The sequence below is a fragment of the Delphinus delphis genome, chromosome 16 (genome assembly GCF_949987515.2).
Source record: "Delphinus delphis chromosome 16, mDelDel1.2, whole genome shotgun sequence".
NCBI lineage: Eukaryota > Metazoa > Chordata > Mammalia > Artiodactyla > Delphinidae > Delphinus > Delphinus delphis.
The window spans coordinates 17,047,311-17,065,612 of record NC_082698.1 but is presented as its reverse complement, the minus strand read 5'-3'; the positions used below and the strand labels follow the sequence as shown (position 1 = coordinate 17,065,612).

Genomic DNA, 18,302 nt, shown 5'->3' with positions numbered 1-18,302 from the left:
AGGATGATGGCATCTTAGAAATGAAGGTTGTTGAAAGAGCAGATTCGGAATTGGTCTCCCAGGGCGCCTCTGGCTTGCGGCTCCATTTGCTTTATTCCTTCGGAAGAGATGTGTCCTGTCTCTTCTTCTCTCTCCCCCGTCCCCACTGCTCTTCTCCAAATGAGTAGTATTAATGGCATCATTTTATCTGAGGCCGCCCTGTGGTTTGAATGTAAAGACAAAACTAATTGCTAATGATACTGATGTTCTATGCTTGTACCTGTTGAACGTGAACTCTGAGGCAGGACCTGTCGGTGTTGCATGATTTTTCTGTTGTCATTGATGTTGCTGTCACTTGCATGCTTTCAAGTTTTTTTGGTGTCGTTATCTGCACGCTTCTAAGTTTTGCAGTTTCTGATCCATGTGTCATGGTAGCTGTTTTGCATTTCGTTTCTAAATTCATTTTCCACGTTCTTTTTGTTTGCTCCCTCCAGTATCTTCAGATGAAATGGCCACTGCTTGATGTCCAGGCGGGGACCCTGCAGAGCAGACAAGCCCTCAAGGATGCCCGTTCTCCGTCGCCGGCGCACATCGTTGTAAGTGATCTTACAGAGGCATTTGCTTCCTTTATTGTGGGGAGGCAAAATGTTCTTTTGTTGATAACAGGCCTTGTGTATCAGTTTTTTTTTCTTTAAAAACAGTTTTTTGGGGCATATTCTTGGATATGGTTTATATCTAGAAGGTACTTGTTTTCTGCTATTGGACCTTGGTATCTAGCTGGAAATGTTCCCACCACCCTTTTCTCCTAGTATTGGGTTAGAATCTAGCTTTGTGGATTCCAGTTAATAGGGCACAATCCCCATGGTGTGGGGAAGACTGGAAATGGTATTAAAGCAATTAAAAAAAATATAATACCCCAAATCTTTCCTGAAAAAGTCATTTAGGGGAGGTGAGTTGCAGAGCGGAGAATTAGGCAACTCGAAAGGGAAAGCCTGGATTTGAGACTTTCCAGTCATACCCCCTGCACCTCCTCCCACCGGCCCAAGCAAAACACTCACCAATTTATCCTAATTATTGGAAAGGAACAGTCTAGACTGACATCAGAAAATTTTCATCTGGGCTGATTGACTGTAAACGTAGTGTACAAATGAACTTGGAAAGGCTTAAATTTAATCTGTACGTCCATGGCTTTGAAAGCGTGTGGGTTTCATACAGAAAACATTTGTTTGTACTACTAAGAGACAACAACATGAAGTGTATGTCTACATGTATTTTTAATGCACTTTCTTAGGATTTTGTAGGCTCTGAAAGTGGAACTTATAAATTAACCTCTTGAGAAGGTAGCTCACCCTTATTAGAATATTCTCTTCTATATATTTATATCATGAGTTGGACTTCATACTTTTGAAGTAATTAATGGAAGACATTTTTATAATGAATCCGTGACAGGTAGAATTATGCAAAGCACAAAACAATTCATGTGTTTTTCATTTAAGTATCACAAAATGTTATCCATTAATATATTTTGCCTCTATGTTACTTTTAATTTCTAAAAATGGCAAAATAATTTTCAGTAGAAAAATCTTAAGATACAGTGTGTCAAGTTTCAGGCTAACTGCCTCCTTATTTTGTAGCTTGCTATACTTGAGTATATATTATTTAATGAATTTTGCCTCTGTTATATGAATATTAAATATATATGTATGTGTGTGTATATATCAGAAAATAATTTATTTCCATAAAACCACTTCTTTGAGTCATCATTTGTGAAAAGGTCTTACGAATTCTTATATTATAAATGAGGCATGTAGAAAGAAGGTTGACATTTTCCGGAAGCTTCTTCCTTCCTTCAACCCCACAATAAAACAGATGCTCATAATTACACATGCTCTTATAATGCTGAGGTTTCAGGGCTGGAAAGTAACCTTAGATCAGCTAGGCCCTACCTGCTCTCAGAAAAGGAAACGGGTCCAGAGATGCCTTAAGTGAATTGCCCAATGTCACACGCTGAGTTAGCGGCCAGAAAACGGGAACTGGGCCCAGTTCTCTGCTCTCTTTTACTGTGTCCTCCTAAGGGAGTTGAAAGTAACTTTCCGTGGCTGGTTCTGTTTTGCTTACTCTAAATTGGCTCGTTATTAGGGACAGTGTCATAGGCATAAAGAAGTTGTTGACTTGGGGTTCTCATGCAGGTTTCTCCCAGAAAAATGAATACCATGTAAAAAAATATTTTAGCAATACACAAAGATTGGTTTACAAGTCCTTGAGGGGACAATAAGGAAGCCGGTCTGTTTCACTTTTCCTGCCTCCCTGAATTTCCCAATGGGGGGTCTAGGTTTGAAATTTATTTTTCTGCTTTTGGAAATGGTGGGCAGGACTCGCCCACATGGGTTTTTTTTTTTGTTTTTCTTTTTGTTTTTTTTGTTTTTGGAGGCACAGGGAAGGGACAATATCTTCAAAATCTCTTGGAGGCTTTTTCTCTCTCGAGTCTGGGGAGAAGATGCAATTCTTAGAAGTGGTTCCCAGTGGCTGCAGCCCCTCTTGGGTGTGGCCTGGAGGTGAGCCACCTCTAGGCTGGCAAGCGTTACCCCCCCCGCCCCCCCCCAGGAATGGGGTTTGTCCATTTGGAGAGAGGTAGATGACTGCCGCCCCCAACCGGGGCCCCCGCCCCTCAGATCCCATAAGGGCAGTTGCCGCAACTTAGGCCTTAAGCACTTTGTTTTCTCGTGTATAAATTACCGATCAGGGAGTTGGTGAAACATTTTTCCAGAGCCGGTGTGGATTTTGGCAGGGGGCGTAGTGAAGGGTCTTGGGTTCCCTTTTCCACTGCTGTTGATGGGGAGGCATGGTGACCATAGCAACCACTGTGGAGCCTACACCAACGTTCTGATGGAGACCCTTGTCCAAAGGAGCCACAGCGGGCAGCTGTAATCCCATCTTCTGTGCGTTCTGCTCTGTTCCTGGGGACCTGGGGAGTGGCACTGCACAGAGGTTATGGGGTGGTGGTGGAGGGTGGACTCTGGGAGCTGGAGACGGAAGCCATGAACTTGGACAAAAAGGAAACTGAATTCATGAAACACTTAACGCTTGTGGCAACTGAAGGTGTCTTTGGTTATATGAGTCAGCCCTGTAATTGTACATTTCTGCAGTCTCCACCTGACATGAGGGCTGAGGAGGGGGTGTGGAGGTGGGAAGGGAGTTGGAAGAGGGAGAATGGGAACATCCTGGGGGAAGAAAGTCTGGACGTTGCTGACCTCGCGGTCACGTATAGTTTTGGGGGATTGAGGAGTTGTATACCTTGGTAGTATAAATTTATGATACCTTTTCACTGGACATAGGGCAACGTGTCCGACCCAGACCAGCTTGGCAGGTACAGTGTATCTGTATTTATACGGGGGGCATTCTGGATTGTGGCAGATGTACCATTCGGGTCTCTGTATAGCTCAACACTGGCCAGAAGACTCTGGTTCTCCTTCAGATTCTCTGATGAACGGCTAACTTTTCTCGAGACACTGGACTCTTCCTCACTTTCTTTTTTTTTACTCTTTTGAATAAAATGTTGTCACATCACAGTGTTTCATCAGACCTGTTTCAAAATAATTGCCTGAGGATTGCTTCCTAGTTTCTCCGAAATTTTGATTTATTGTAATTTCTGGGCCAGGCTGTTTCATAATTATTTCTAATGTTTTATTTTGAAACTAGAGAAGCGTCCAGTGTTTGTTACTAACCATTATAGAGACTATAGCTATCACAGGTTGCTAAGAAAATAACTTTCCCTGGTACCCATGGGGGTAGAATTTTCAGATGGAAATTTAAAGCATCTTGTTGGCATATTTTAATCTGATTGGATTTTTTTTTCTCATGTGGTATGTGGATTACCACATTGTAAAAAAATGGATGTGTAGATTAAATGTTCTTCACAAGTGGAGTTCAATCGATCAAATAATATTTACATTAAGAATCAAGCCCCACAAAGTTTAGTTCCTGTAACTGATACAGCATCTTGTTTACTGTAATCCAGTGCTTCCTAATCTGTGCTCAAAAGAGAGTAGAAATTATTCCCCAAGGATGATGATTTAAAGATTTTTTTGTTTTGCCAAAAACTAGGAATTTATACCACAGATTTGTCTGTCTCTCCCTCTTCTTGGATTTCCCTTTCCCCCCGATTCCCCCAGAAATTCATGGACTTCTGAAGTCCCAAGTGCCAGTATCCTCTCTTCTCTTCAGCCTCCCGAGTTTGTATTCTAATTCATAGAACTCGCTCATGTTTCTTTCTCTGGTTTTTTAAATTTATATTTTAAATTCTTTGCCTTTTTTTTCCCCTCTTCCAAAATGAGTGCCAGGCAGCTGGGCTGTGCTACGTGGTGGTGTCTGAGTCTTGTCTAAACCACCTCCAGGGCCCCTGTGAGGAGCCCCTCCCCGGACACCACCCCCAGTGTCTTTGCTATGCAAAGACTTTCATTTAACTTCCTTTGTACCCAGCAAAAAAAGATTCTGTACCAGAAATGGTGGTATTTTGGTATAGTATGTATCTTACAAAATGGCAAAAGGCTTCAAAAGTTCCTACCGTTGTGTCTTGGGGGTTTCCTCTCGAAGTTGGTGTGGAGTTTTACCTTGGGGTGGATTTCTAGCGGTTTGGGGTCTTGTGTGTTTTGTTGTGTAATGAACATGCGGGTGTGTGATGAGAAAGCTGTCTGAATCCTGAGGAGCCAGACTGGAGCGTGTAACTCTCTTTTTTGGTTGGTGTTGTTGCTTAAATGCGGAAAGAGAGCGGGAAAGCTCTTACGAAATGTACGATGGTAGGACTTCAGACAGGGTGTCTGCTGTTTGAGTTGAGCGTTTTCAAGCTCAGAGGGCATGCTGAATCTTCCACTGTTGTTTCTGAAGAGTTTGGGGGCGGGGTGCAGGGGAGCTGACTTGCAGGTAATAACAAAAAAATTACTTTGAGAGCATCCTCTTGGTTATTAAGTACAAGCGGGTGTTTCGCTGTGTTATTTGACTTGGGTTGGATTCTGTCCTGTTCCGCCAGATGCTTGGTAGCAGTTAGTGTGTGATAGGAGGCTCTGTCCTAGACGCTGAGGTCCAGCAAAACCATCGCAGCCCCTATCTGTGTGGGAGGCTCTCTCTGTGCCAGATGTCGTGAGGGGTACTGGGCCCGTGAGGGTGTGTGATCAAGGAGATGGGATGTTCACTGAGAAGCTGCTGGACTGTCCCCTGCTGGCCAGGACTGTCCCCTGAGGAAATGACATTTAAAATGAGATTTGAAGGATCAATTGGAGTTGGCCAGGGGAAGCATCTTGTTGGCATATTTTAATCTGATTGGGTTTTTTTTTCTCACGTGGTATATGGGTTACCACCTTGTAAAATAATGAATGTGTAGATTAAATGTTCTTAACAAGTGGAGTTCAATCGATCAAATAATATTTATATTAAGAATCAAGCCCCGCAAAGTTTAGTTCCTGTAACGGATACAGCATCTTGTTTATTGTAATCCAGTGGTTCCTAATCTGTGCTCAAAAGAGAGTAGAAATTATTCCCCAAGGAATGATGGGAGGTGGGAGTACATTCCAGGCAGAAGGAAAAACATGTATGAAGGTCCTAAAGAGAAGAGAGCTTAGCTCTGATGGCTGCTGGTCATGGAAGCACAGGGACAGTGGCCTGGGTAGGGAATGCTGAGGACTGGGTGCTTGACCCTAACCACTGTGGGAAACCATCGGGGGGTTTGGGCTTGCGCTAAGCTGCTGGGAGTGGGGAAGGTGAAGTGGACACATTTGGAGGGACCATCAGTAGAACTGCTGATGGATTCGATGTTGTCAGTGAGGGAGGAAGAATTTAATTTCTAAATTTTTTTTGTTTATTCCAGCTCTATTGAGATATCACTGCCGTATGACATTGTGTAAATTTAAGGTGCACAGCGTGTTGATTTGATACACGTATATGTTATAAAATAACTACCGCCACGGCATCGCTAAAGCCCCGTCCCATTACATAATTACCATTTCTTTTTTGTGGTGAGAATATTAGAGATCTACTGTCTTAGCAGCTTTCAAGTATATGGTACAGTATTGTTCATTATAATCCTCAGGCTGTACATTGGGTTCCCAGAACTTACTTCATTTCATAACTAGAAGTTTGTACTTTCTGACCAACGTCTCCCCATTTCCCCCACCCCTGGGTCCCTGGTGGCCACCACTGGATTCTCTCTGTTTCTGTGAGTTCGGCTTTTCAGGATTCCACTTATAAGTGATACCATGCAGTATTTGTCTTTCTCTGTTTGACTTATCTCGCTTAGCATAATGCCTTCAGGGTCCGTCCATGTTGTCACAAACGGCAGAATCTCCTTTCTCATGGCTGAATGATATTCCACTCTCTACATGTAACACATTTTCTTTATCCGTTTATCTGTTGATGGCTGCTTAGCTTGTTCCCACATCTTGGCTATTGTGAATAATGCTGCAGGGAACATGGGAGTGCAGATATCTCTTTGAGATCCTGTTTCTGTTTCTTTTGTATATATACCCAGAAGTAGGTTTGCTGGATCATATATGGTAGTTCCATTTTTAAGTTTTTTGAGGAACCTCCATGCTGTTTTCCGTAACGGCCGCATCAGTTTACATTCCCACTAACAGTGCATGACTCCTTTTTCTTCACGTCCTCGTCAGTACTTGCTATCTCTTGTCGTTTGATGACAGCCATTCTGACAGCTGTGAGGTGATTAATTCTTTGTCGTTTTGATTTACGTTTCCCTGATGATTAGTGATGTTGAGCGTTTTTTTGTGTACCTATTGGTATAGTTCATGTACCTCCTTTGGAAAAATGTCTGCTCAGTTCAAGAGATGTCTCTCTTTTTTTAATTGGAGTACAGCTGAATGAGTTGTCTTTCTTTTGTTTTTGGCCGCACCTCACGGCTTGCAGGATCTCAGTTCCCAGACCAGGGATTGAACCCAGGCCACGGTAGTGAAAGCACCAAGTCCCAACCACTGGACTGCCAGGGAATTCCCTGAGTTGTCTTTTTTAGAGAGATTAAGATTCTAGGTTTCCTGACCCCACAAAGCAGTGTGGCGATATGAAATGGGAACAATTCAAACTTAATTAACAATCCAAACTTAAGAGTTATGTCGATTATCTATTAGATTTCCGTTTATTCAGAATGTATTTATGGAAGGGTGGAGAATTCTCCCTTTCCTTCCCCAAAATTTAGGTGAGTAGCTCTGGTTGGTCTTCCTCTCTTGGTCTTGTATTCACCGTTGATTCAGTCACTGACCCACATTCATTGATCCTGCAGATATCTAGTGATCGCTTACCGTGTGGGGAAAAAAGTATTCTAGATGCAGAAAGTGGAGTCGGTGATGAATGATAGTACCAATAATAACAAATAAGTCTGGGACGTTTCCTTTTTGCCAGGCATTGTGCTAGGTGCTTTTCAGATATTTAATTATCCCCACTTTACAAAGGAAGCACTCAGAACAGGGAGGTGAAGTATTTGCCCAGCTGTGGGAGTCCGGACATGAAGCAAGGCAGCCTACCCCAGAGCATGTCATCCTCTTAACCCCACCGACCCCAGAGGTGGCTGAGAAAGAGACAGGTAACTGGGGCACAATGCCATGTGCAGAGTGCTGCCAGGGGACCGCCAGGTGGAGCCCCCAGCCAACGCTGGACAGGGTGGGCTTGCCCGAGGAGACCCGCTCGCTTCACTGGAGAGTGGGATGTGAGGTCAGCTAGGGATTTGGTTTCTGGGTGTGATTACTGCAGAAGACTCCCTGACACATTGTGGGAGTGGAGGGCAGATGCTCCGGGGGCAGGCGAACATCAGGTGATATGAGGGTGTGAACTGTGCCAACTTCCTAAAAGCCTTTCCCTGTGCATTTTCTGCAGTCCACTGCACATACACTTTCCTCTTGTGTTTTTTTTTTTTTTTTAAAATCCATTTATCTGTGACTCAGCCAGACTTTCTAGAATACTTAGGATGTGTTTCCTAACAGTGGCTGAGTCAGACCTTTCCCATTTCACAGAAAAAACCACGATTAAGGGTGTATGTTTTGTGTAAGGATATAGAGCAAGCCTGCGAGCCCTGCCCGTATATTAGTGTGTTTATAAGGAGAGCTGTGAGGAACTACCATTGAGAACCAGGCAACCAAGTTATCTTTCTTCAGGGAAGACGTGGTAGATCGGATCAGGTGTGCTTTAAAGGGAGAGTGAAGTAAACCCCAGGATGGTCCATAACAGTCTATGGTTAAAAGTCCAAGCTTCCTGTCTCCTTCCAGAAAATACTCTACGGCGAGGAGTTCTGAAGTTTTGAGGTTTGGGTTCATGGTGTGGCAGCTGACCACCATGGCAATGGAAATATCCTACCAGGAAGGATTGTGTAAGCTCAGTTGTATCCTCTTCAGATTAGAATCACAGAACGTTTCACAACCTTCAAATCACATGTCGTGTCACCCAGTGCTGTCCCTTCTGTTGTTTAATCACTGCTCAGAAGTCCTCTGTTGGCCATACTGTTTTTGAACATAGAGATGGGGCATCTGTCTATCTCCTGATGCAGACCATTTCCTTTGGTAGAACAGGGGTTCTTAAAGTTCTGTCTTCGTATTGCACCGAAATCTCTCTCCTTGAAATGCTCAGACTTGATTTGTGTTTTGCTGTTCAGTTCTGCTCAGGCTTTTTCCACTTACCCATCTTGAGAATAAGAAGGTATGTCTTGTGCATCCTTTCCTCATCACCAAGTTTCCTCTTCAAGATTATCCCCCATTGTGACTCACATCTTCAGTGACTGATCTTAAACTATTTAAGGATGGGAATTGCTCGTTGTTGATTGAAAAATCCTACCCCTAAAGTAGGTGACATTAATTATTAACTGTAGCTTTCCTCATTCATCAAATTTATGTTCATTGTAGACACTTTGGAAAAGAGCCCCTAATCTTACCACTCAGAGATTATGTTACGAATTGTTTGCTATATTTGGTATATTTCCTTTTAGACTTTTTCTGCTGAGTGTATTAATATTTGTTTTTAACATTCTTGAGCTCATGGTAGCGCTTAATGTTTTCAGCCTTGTATTTATTTAAAATAAAAATCGCTGTAGTGAATAAGCACTTCTCCATGTCATTAAAATTCTTAAGGATTTTTAATAAGCACATAATAGCCCATACTATGATCATACCCCAATTTACTTAATCAGTGCCGTATTGTTGGGTCTTTAGGGTATCTCCTTTTGTTTCTGCTACTCTAAATAATCCTGCGAGGGACATCTTTGTGTGCTCCCTCCTCACCCCCACCCCCATCCTGTATTATTTCCTTACGATAGATTACTAGGAGGAAAGGTAAAAGAGAACAAAATTTTAAAACAGTTTCTTGATACATAACCACAAATATCTTCTCGATAGGCCTCAGTTTTTATAACTGTCAGCAGTGTGTGACAGTTAGCCTTACCATGATCAGAATGATTCTATTGTCTCTGGGGAATTAAACAAAAGAAAAAGTTCAGGCTTCCCTGGAAGGATATGCCCTTACTCCATGTTGCTCCAGAAAAGAGACCCAACCAGCCCGATCCAAGTCACCCTTCCTAAGGTCTTTCACCTTCCAAACAGGCAAACAAAATGATTGCTTCTTCTATGGTTATAGCAGGTTTGAAAGCCAGCTCCTGTTACCATGGTTGTACAGAATGATGTGTATTCATTTTAGATACAGTGTACCTCTTTAGATACATTTTATTAGCCCCCCTGAATATATGCAGCCCGTTTAGGGCTATTCTTTGGAGGTCTTGGAGTATAGTTTTAGAACTCCAAAGAACTGTAGAGTTGTTTGACGTCTTAGTATCTCTTCTTTTAATAGCATGTTATTGGGCAAAGATCTTATTTATTTGATGCTGTGTATGAGCTTGTTAAGAATACGATCCTGGATTATGTTTCTGGGAAAACATACCTGCTTTTCAAAAACGCCATTTCTTGCTGTGCTTAAGATCAGTCCACACAGGGAGCGTGGGGAAGGCTGGCAGCTTCAGATCCGTTTCGACCATTTCCAAATGCTGTGCCTGCGCTCGGGCGCAAAAATCTCTGGCAGCTCTGGGCTAGCGTTTCCCGACATTTGTGTCACTGAGTGTTAATAAGGTTACTAGGAAAAGGGTTCCCTCCTAAAGAGGTTTAGGGAAGCTCTGGGTTGTGTAGCGTCGGTTTCTTCAGGGCGGGCTCTTGACTCCTCTGGGTGCTTGGAAACTGCAGGAGGAGTCCCCAAGGCCTGCTTGACTAGAGAATTCTTCTTGGCATCTTCAGGGACAAGATCAGTGCGTATTCTGCAAAGTTGCAATACCTGCTCTGTTTACCCAGCGTGGGAGCTTGTTTTAAATGAACATGGATGTACCTCGAGCTCCACTCGTGGATTTGCCCATGTTTATCTTTCCAGGAAATAAAACAAAATTGTTCGCCTGGCAGCAGTGCTGTGCTGCTTGTCCTTTCTTGCCCGGCTGATTCACGCTAGGTATCGGGCTTGCTTCTCCAACCAGATTGTAAGTTTCTTGAAGCCAAGGAGCCCCGTGGTTTTATTTCTTGGCGGGTGGCTTGCTCTCCTCCTACTGGGGTGCTTTGTCAATTAAGCAGAAAACCAATTTCTGGTGAGAGACAGGAGTTGATTCTGTCTGGAACAAGTGTGACTTCATTGTTACCATAGAGAGTTCAGCATCGTCCTGAACAAGAGCTTGTCCACGTGTCTGCTTTCTAACTTGACCATCCACCCTTATACATTCCAGCTCACAGCGGAACCTGTATCGTCACCCCAGTAGCATTTATGTAAATGTGGTTCACACAGAAGCTCCAGAAGGTTGGGCTTGGAGGGTTTCTTTCTCTTTCCAATCTTGTTGAAACCGGCTGTTCCTTCGGAATCCTGTTATAGGATGCCTGAGGTTTTTTTTTTAAGGGGTACCCAATTGGGAAATCTAAGATTCGATGATTGGGAAATGGGTATTTTCAACAATGTAGGTAGGGTATGTGCAGTGATTTCCTGATTGGCTTGTTAATGGGTTGCAGGTCAGATTTTTATCTCTTTTAATTAATTAATAGAATTGAACACCTGGATTTCAGAATTGTCCCTTGGAGTATACTTGGGAAATAGGGAGAGAGAGAGAGGGACCGTAGAGGGGTCTGGATGGGAAAGTTCATAGTTATGTCCATTATGCATATAAGGATGTGAAAATCCCTTGGGTGAGCGGAGTTGCTCAGAATTCCATGGGCAGAAATAGCCATTTTCGGACAATTATCCAGATCCTTTCTCCAGCCTGTGCTCTCCCGAGTGCCTGCTTCAGCCTCCATTTGGATGCCAAATAGACATGGGAAAATTGGCTTGTTCAGAATCAAAGCTTTTATTTCCACCCTCTCCACCACCAAGCCTGTCCCTCCCGCTGTTCACTGTCACAGTAAAGATCATCAATATTCACCAGTTGCGTGGGCCCCAAATCTTGGAGTTTATCTTTTTTTTTTTTTTTTTTGCGGTATGTGGGCCTCTCACTGTTGTGGCCTCTCCCGTTGCGGAGCACAAGCTCCGGACGCGCAGGCTCAGCGGCCATGGCTCACGGGCCCAGCCGCTCCGCGGCATGTGGGATCTTCCCGGACCCGGGCACGAACCCGTGTCCCCTGCATCGGCAGGCGGACTCTCAACCACTGCACCACCAGGGAGGTCCGGAGTTCATCTTTAGCTCATCTTTTCCTCTCATGCCCCACATTCAATCCACCAGCCTGTCCTGTGGGCTCATAATTCATCCACATAGCATATCAGCTCTGCCTTCAAAATAGCTGTGGATTCAACCAATTTTTACCACCTCTGCCATCACCACTGAAGTCCAGGCTGCCGGCATCTCTCACTGGGGCGTTGCCAGAGCGCCTACCCCATTCTCCCCAGTTCGCACTTTTGTCATTTCCCATTTTCCTCCCTTGGTCCCTACACTTCATTCCTATATTTGAGATGACCTTTTAAGTCTTTAAACAGACCATGTCGCATACTTCTACTGAAAACCTGGAGGATAGATATTGTCCTTTGAAAGAGACACAGAGCAGCTATGAACAGGTACTTAGCTCTGTCACCTGATTGGAAAGTGGGACCTGGAGATTCTCTCAGAATGGAGAGCATACAGGTCGATTGGGCCCAGGACGGGCCGCACTGAGAGTGTCGTGTTGGCTGGAGGGAGGGTGAGCGAGCCCCCGTCCATCAGTCCTTTGCTGGTGCAGCAGGATGTGGTCGATGTCTGGGCCACCTCCCACTGCATCACACCCGAGCCTTCCCATGTCCGCATGTGTGCAGTCTCTGCAGCCATAGCCTGTCTGCAATGAGAAGCTCGTGAGGAACTCTGGCAGGCATGATGCAATCTGTTTTCCAGCCAGAGCCTGCGTAGCGAGTGGATCCGGGCCGTGATTCAGTGCATCACCGAGACTGCCTAATAGGCTTGAATGAAATGGGCTCACCATTGGCCAAAGTGCAGTAGGGCAAAGGCCTCCTGTTCTTCTTGCTGGAGGGTGCAAGCTGCCTGTTTCTCTCACAAGAACATTGTCTGTGTTGCCCAGGTGTCGGGGTGAAGAAAGTAGCAAGTGTTTAAAAAGGCTGAAGAAGGAAGGCAGGCCTGCACCACGAGCCTTGGGACCGAACTGTCCCCGTGGCCCCCAGAGACCACGGGGGTGTGGGGTCCCCATTACTGAGACTTGTCTTTGGACCTGACGTCTGACCCTTCCCCTTTCTAATTCTCCTGCAGTTAGACCTGACTCAGGGATGCACATAAGATTCTGAGAGAAGTGTTTTTACCCAGCCCTTTCGGACTCAAGGGAGAAGCCAACATTGCTGGGTGGAGGGAGAACATAAAAATCTAAAAAAAAAAAAAAAAAAAAAGTCTCAGTAACAAGAAAGGGGAGCATGGCTGGGAGGAGGGGCTCCTGGGCAAACATTTAGGATGATTCAGCAAAAACTCGGGAGAAAATAGTTTTTTGGGAAGAGATAGCTCGCCCCCCTTCCCCCAAAGCCCATAAATGAAGGAACGTCTGAAACCAAAATTGTACTGATCAAGGCAACAAGACATTGTCAAAGATGGAAGAAATGTGTTTGACCGGGAGAAACCGTTTCCATGGTTACAATACAGCCAAACATCTCTCCTCCATTCTTCCTCAAACCCCTTCCCATCCCATTTCCACAAAGTGCTTGATTGGCATAGTCTTTATTATGCCTTCCTCTTAAATTATCAGGTTGTTTTCAGGAATCAAGAATAACATCTATGTACTGACCTTCCAGTATATGAAACCAAATGTTAACAACGGAGCAGAGTCCACATTTATTTCTACGCCAGTTTTGTGGTGTGTGTGTGTGTGTGTGTTTTGCTGCTGCTGACAGCATCCTCTCCCCCTAAATATAGAGAACTACCTTTTCCCTATTCTGGTTGGTCCAGGTAGACATGTGATTGGGCAAGGGGCAGGCATGTGATTTAAGCAAAGATACTTAGGAGCCTTCACTAGGCAGAGAGGGTCTAACTCTGTGGCTCTTTGCAACTCCCTCCAGACACACACACACACACACACACACACACACACACACACACACACACAGAATGGAGGGTGCTCATTTGCAGTCGGGGAGTGTCTATATGATACCATTTAATTCTGTGTATTCAGCTCCAGTCCTGTACTATCCAAGGAAGCCAACTAGTCTGAGATGGTTTTCTGTCACTTACGACCAAAGGAGTTCTAGCCAATCATTTTCCAAGTCTTAGGCTTATAAGAAATGTTTCCTGTTTCAGTTTTTTCAAACATACTGGAGCGAGAACTGATTTTTCTGCTACTATGTAAATAGGGACCCCCGTGAAGGAAACACACTTGCCTTCTTTAAGACTGGGTTGATTCGTGCTGCTCCGAGGGAGACATACCATATACAATTTCTCCCACCAACAATTTCTAGAGAGAGACTTGTGTGAAAAAAAAGGCAAAAAAAGGCAGTTTCCACGGTTTGCTCCCGTGGTCATGGGGAATTTTGAAAATGAACTTGAGGCATTTTCATGAAATTCCTGATTTCATATTTTTAGTTTCACAGAGTTTTCTCTTCTGGCTTCTACTTAACATAGTCATCTTTGCCCTAAAGTGCTCTTATTTCTGTTATTTGGGATAATTAAGGAACACCCAGTTAATGAATAGTACTAATAAGCATGGCCCTTTTTGTTGAAAAATATGATCTTAACCCACATAAATAAGGAGGTACCAGTGGTCTCCTCTACGTATTAACACTCACTCATATTATTTTAGAAGCACTGCTTTCTTATCATGGATAATTACTGGCAAACTGAGCATACAGGTGTTTATTTCTGCTTGATATATTGATTATTACAACTTTACTATTTGATGAAGGTTCTATCCATTTTCTTATAAAACACACACGCACCAGGGGAGGATCCTGCAACTCCAAAACACCAAAAAACTGTTGTTCCAGGGGCTGTGAGCAGAGTGCAGTGTTTGTACCTAGACTGAGGCTGGGTAGTACCTGTTTGGAGCATTGTGTTGAGAGAGATTCTGAGGCCTTATATATCATGGCTCCAAGGGAAAGGAGGCACTGATGGATTAATATCTGGGTGAAGGAAGATGGAGTGAGGGACGTCGGTGTCACAAATGTCATTTCTGCTTTGGGGGGAAAGTGTCAGAAATTGAGCCTTCTACTGGGTCTATCAGAGCCCATTCAAATGTCCATTATGATGGACACTCTTATGACTCACCATTTAAAAATTTTTTCCAAACGAAGCGATGGGAAAGAGCAACATTTTTTATCTGAACCAGGGATGAGAAAATGAGCCTCAGCTTTGGAGCTGGCCTGTGGCTCAGCCGCCTTGATTTATTTTACTTAGTTCCTCCCACGGCCAGGAGCTCTCCTTGCCCTCCAGGACCAATAGGTCTTGCAGGACATGATGTGGACCACGTGTGATGTGCAGACCAGCCCACTTTTTGTGCATCACACCTGCAAGTGTTGGCAGCGTACACAGATTTCTGACAGTTACTAGAATATGGACTTCAGGGATGAAGCCCACATTTCTTCTTTCTTCCCACCCTACAATTAAAAGTTGCCCTATTAAAAAAATCAAGATGTGTCTAAAGATGGTGATAACTTTATTGCTATCTAAACTTTTATTTTAGAATGGAGGCCTTTTTTTTTTTTTAAATGAACCAACTCGTTGTTTATTTAGTTTGTTTTTGGTACCTACCTGTGATAACTTTTATCCTGATTTATTCTTTGCTCTATGAGTCCAGGCCTGATGTGAGTCGCAAGCACAGTTCTCTTGCCAACAATCCCGTGGTTAAGCTTTAGAACATGATTTGAAAAGTATAAGCCGCTGAGAGGCAATAAAGACATATGCTGAGCCAGTGCGTGTTTGGACATCTGTGTGGAATAAGTGAGTGGGCAGAGAGGGCGTGTGTCAAGGAGAGGGAGGGCGGGCCATTGGCGTGGGGAAGTGGCCGGGGGTTCCAGCAGTGGCCAGCGCCGCATCCAGAGGCCAGCAGGGGTGGCTTTGGCCAGATGTTCCGGTGTCTGGATGCCTGTGTGAATTTCCTCCCAAGTTTTCAGTTGGCAACGTGGGATCGATCTGCTGCATCTGGAGCCAAGGGTGGGGATTGTCCGGATCCTGTTAGGTGCAGGGCTGTGATACCAGAGGTCAGAACCGAAGCCAAGGGAAGGGGCTTGGGGAACTTTTCCTCAAGCACTGTCCTGGGGCCTCACTTCCAACAGAATTGCACATGATAGACCAGAGACTTGTTCTCTTTCGTGCTCACTCTCCTGTTCCTGATTTTTGTTTAAATCTCACAGTTGATCATGGATTGGCATGTTGAAAGGGAACTGGGGGGTTCTCTTGGTCTAAAGGCCTCATGGTGATAATTAAGAAATGGGTGCATTGAGAAATGGAGAGATGTACTTAAGATCATGATAACGCTGGAGGTTTATTGAGCACTTACTAGGTCCAGTAACTTTATTGTTCCAGTAATTTACTACTTTTACTAATTTCCGTTCTAAGTAATTTGTATGATTGTCATGTTGAATTGGCATAACACCCTATGAGCTAACAATTGTTATGATCCCATTTTATAGATGAGGAAACTGAGACTCATGGAGGGTGGGGTGATGATCTGCCCAGGGTCACACAGGTGGTGAGTGGCCAGCTGGAATTTGGATGTGGGGAGTCTGACTCCAGCACTGGGGCTCTCACTTATAGGTGTTACTTTTGCTTCCGTAGGGAGGAAGCACATAGCCAGGCCGGTGCTGACCTGGCCGCTTCAGGAAACTTGGAGGCATGTTGTGCCTTTGAGATGCTGTTTATTCCTGTTGGGGAAACAAGGCTTTGTGGGTTTTTAGGAGGACAAGTTATGAACTCGTGGCAAAAGAAAGGAGCCAACAAAAGGAGAGTTGCATCAAGTTGAGCCCTCCATTCATTCAAATTATACCTCCCTTCATGCAGTACAGGTGTGTGTCTGCAAACTTGTGGGTGAATTATCAGATCTATTTGGTATGTTACATGGGATGGAAGGCTTTAGTGAGTATTTTTCTCAGGTTATCAACCATTCACTCTTTCATGGTGTAAAAGGATAATATAACAAATACAGTCATGTACCTGCCACCTACGGTAACAATTATTAATCTTCTCTCTTGTGTTTTAAAAGAACCAAAGCAAATCTGTGTTCCCCTCCCTAGTCCATAATCTTCCCTCCAGATACATAACTACGATTGTTATAATTTGGTGTCTTCCCAGTCCAGGTTTTTACAGTTTTGTGCACATACATATGTGGATTAAAATGTATTACAATTAATGTTAGTGGTTTTTAAATTTTAGGTAAGTGGTTTCATATTTCATAGTATTCTCTAGCTTGATTCTCTTATTCAGCATTGTGTATGAATTTTACCCTTGTTGTACATTTAAATCTGATTCACCCATTTTAATTGCTATGTACTATTCCTTAGTATGGACATACCACCGTTTTCCCATTTCTGTATCGATAGTTATTTGGATTGCATACAAGTTTTTAAGATTACAAATTATGCTGCAGTAACCGTTCTTGGATAGGTAGGTGTATGTTGGCACGTGTTTCTCTGAGGTTCATACCATATAGAATCATTGGTAGGACATAAGATGCTAATATTCAGTCATAGTTCACATGATATCCGTCATCACACTCTGTGCAATGATTGGATCAATTAGTACTTGCATCACGAGTATGAAGCATAAACACTTTCTTTCCCCACATCTCACCAACACTTGTCAGACTTACAATTTTTGCCCAATCTGATTAGCGTGCAGTGACATCTTATCGTGTTTTCATTTGCATTTCTTTGACTCCTGAGGTTGACAATCTTGTCATTGTTTATTTTCTCCTCTGTGGCTTGCCTGGTTTACTCCTCTGCTCATTATAAAGAATCAGATAGTTTTTCCTTATTGATTTATAAGATCTCTTTATTATAAGTTGGAGATTTGTGTTGGAAATATAGTCAGCGCTTCATATCCATGGGGTCTGCATCTGTGAATTCAGCCAACTATGGATTGAAAATACTTGGGGGGAAGAAATCCAGAAAGTTCCAAAAAGCAAAACTTAAATTTACTGGTGCCAGCAGCTATTTACATAGCATCTACTTTGTATTAGGTGGTATAAATAATCTAGAGATGATTTAAAGTATAGGGAGGATGTGTGTAGGTTACATGCAAATACTGCACCATTTCGCATAAGGGATTTGAGCACCCATCCACGTGTGCTTGGGGGTGCGAGGGGGTGTCCTGGAACCAATGCCCCATGAATACCAAGGGATGACTGTACTTTCTCCCGGTTTGTGATGTTTTAAAACTTTGCTTGGATATTTTTTTTTTGGTGGTACGCGGGCCTCTCACTGTTGTGGCCTCTCCCGTTGCGGAGCACAGGCTCCGGATGCGCAGGCTCAGCGGCCATGGCTCACGGGCCCAGCCGCTCCGCGGCATGTGGGATCTTCCCGGATCGGGGCACGAACCCTCGTCCCCTGCATCGGCAAGCGGACCCTCAACCACTGCGCCACCGGGGAAGCCCTTGGATGGGTTTTTAAATAATAAAGTTTTAAATTTTAATACCTTCAAATTTGTCACCCTTTTCCCCTGTGCTTTCATTTTGTACCTACTTTAAGTAGCTCCGAATCTGCAAGTAGTTGGTGTAGGGACTGTGATTTTGTTTGGGTGTCTGCTATCTAATAGTCACATGTAAGGAGATTACTTTTCTTTGGTAGGAATCTAAGTCAGAGGATTGGTTTGTTTTTTTTTTTTTTTAAACTAGAATTTAAATATGATTAAAACAACTCACTTGGAGCAAGGT

At 43.7% G+C, this 18,302-nt stretch overlaps 1 protein-coding gene across 17 annotated transcripts in view; it reads left to right on the top strand.

The window, feature by feature from the left end:
• Positions 1-18,302, top strand: part of TCF7L2 (transcription factor 7 like 2) — a 196,968-nt gene that overhangs the window by 75,988 nt on the left and 102,678 nt on the right. For all 17 annotated transcript variants that reach the window (XM_060034037.1, XM_060034038.1, XM_060034035.1 and 14 more), the window contains one exon: positions 474-575. In XM_060034037.1, the coding sequence (XP_059890020.1) occupies positions 474-575 (102 nt within the window). The remainder of the gene's footprint in view (positions 1-473; positions 576-18,302) is intronic.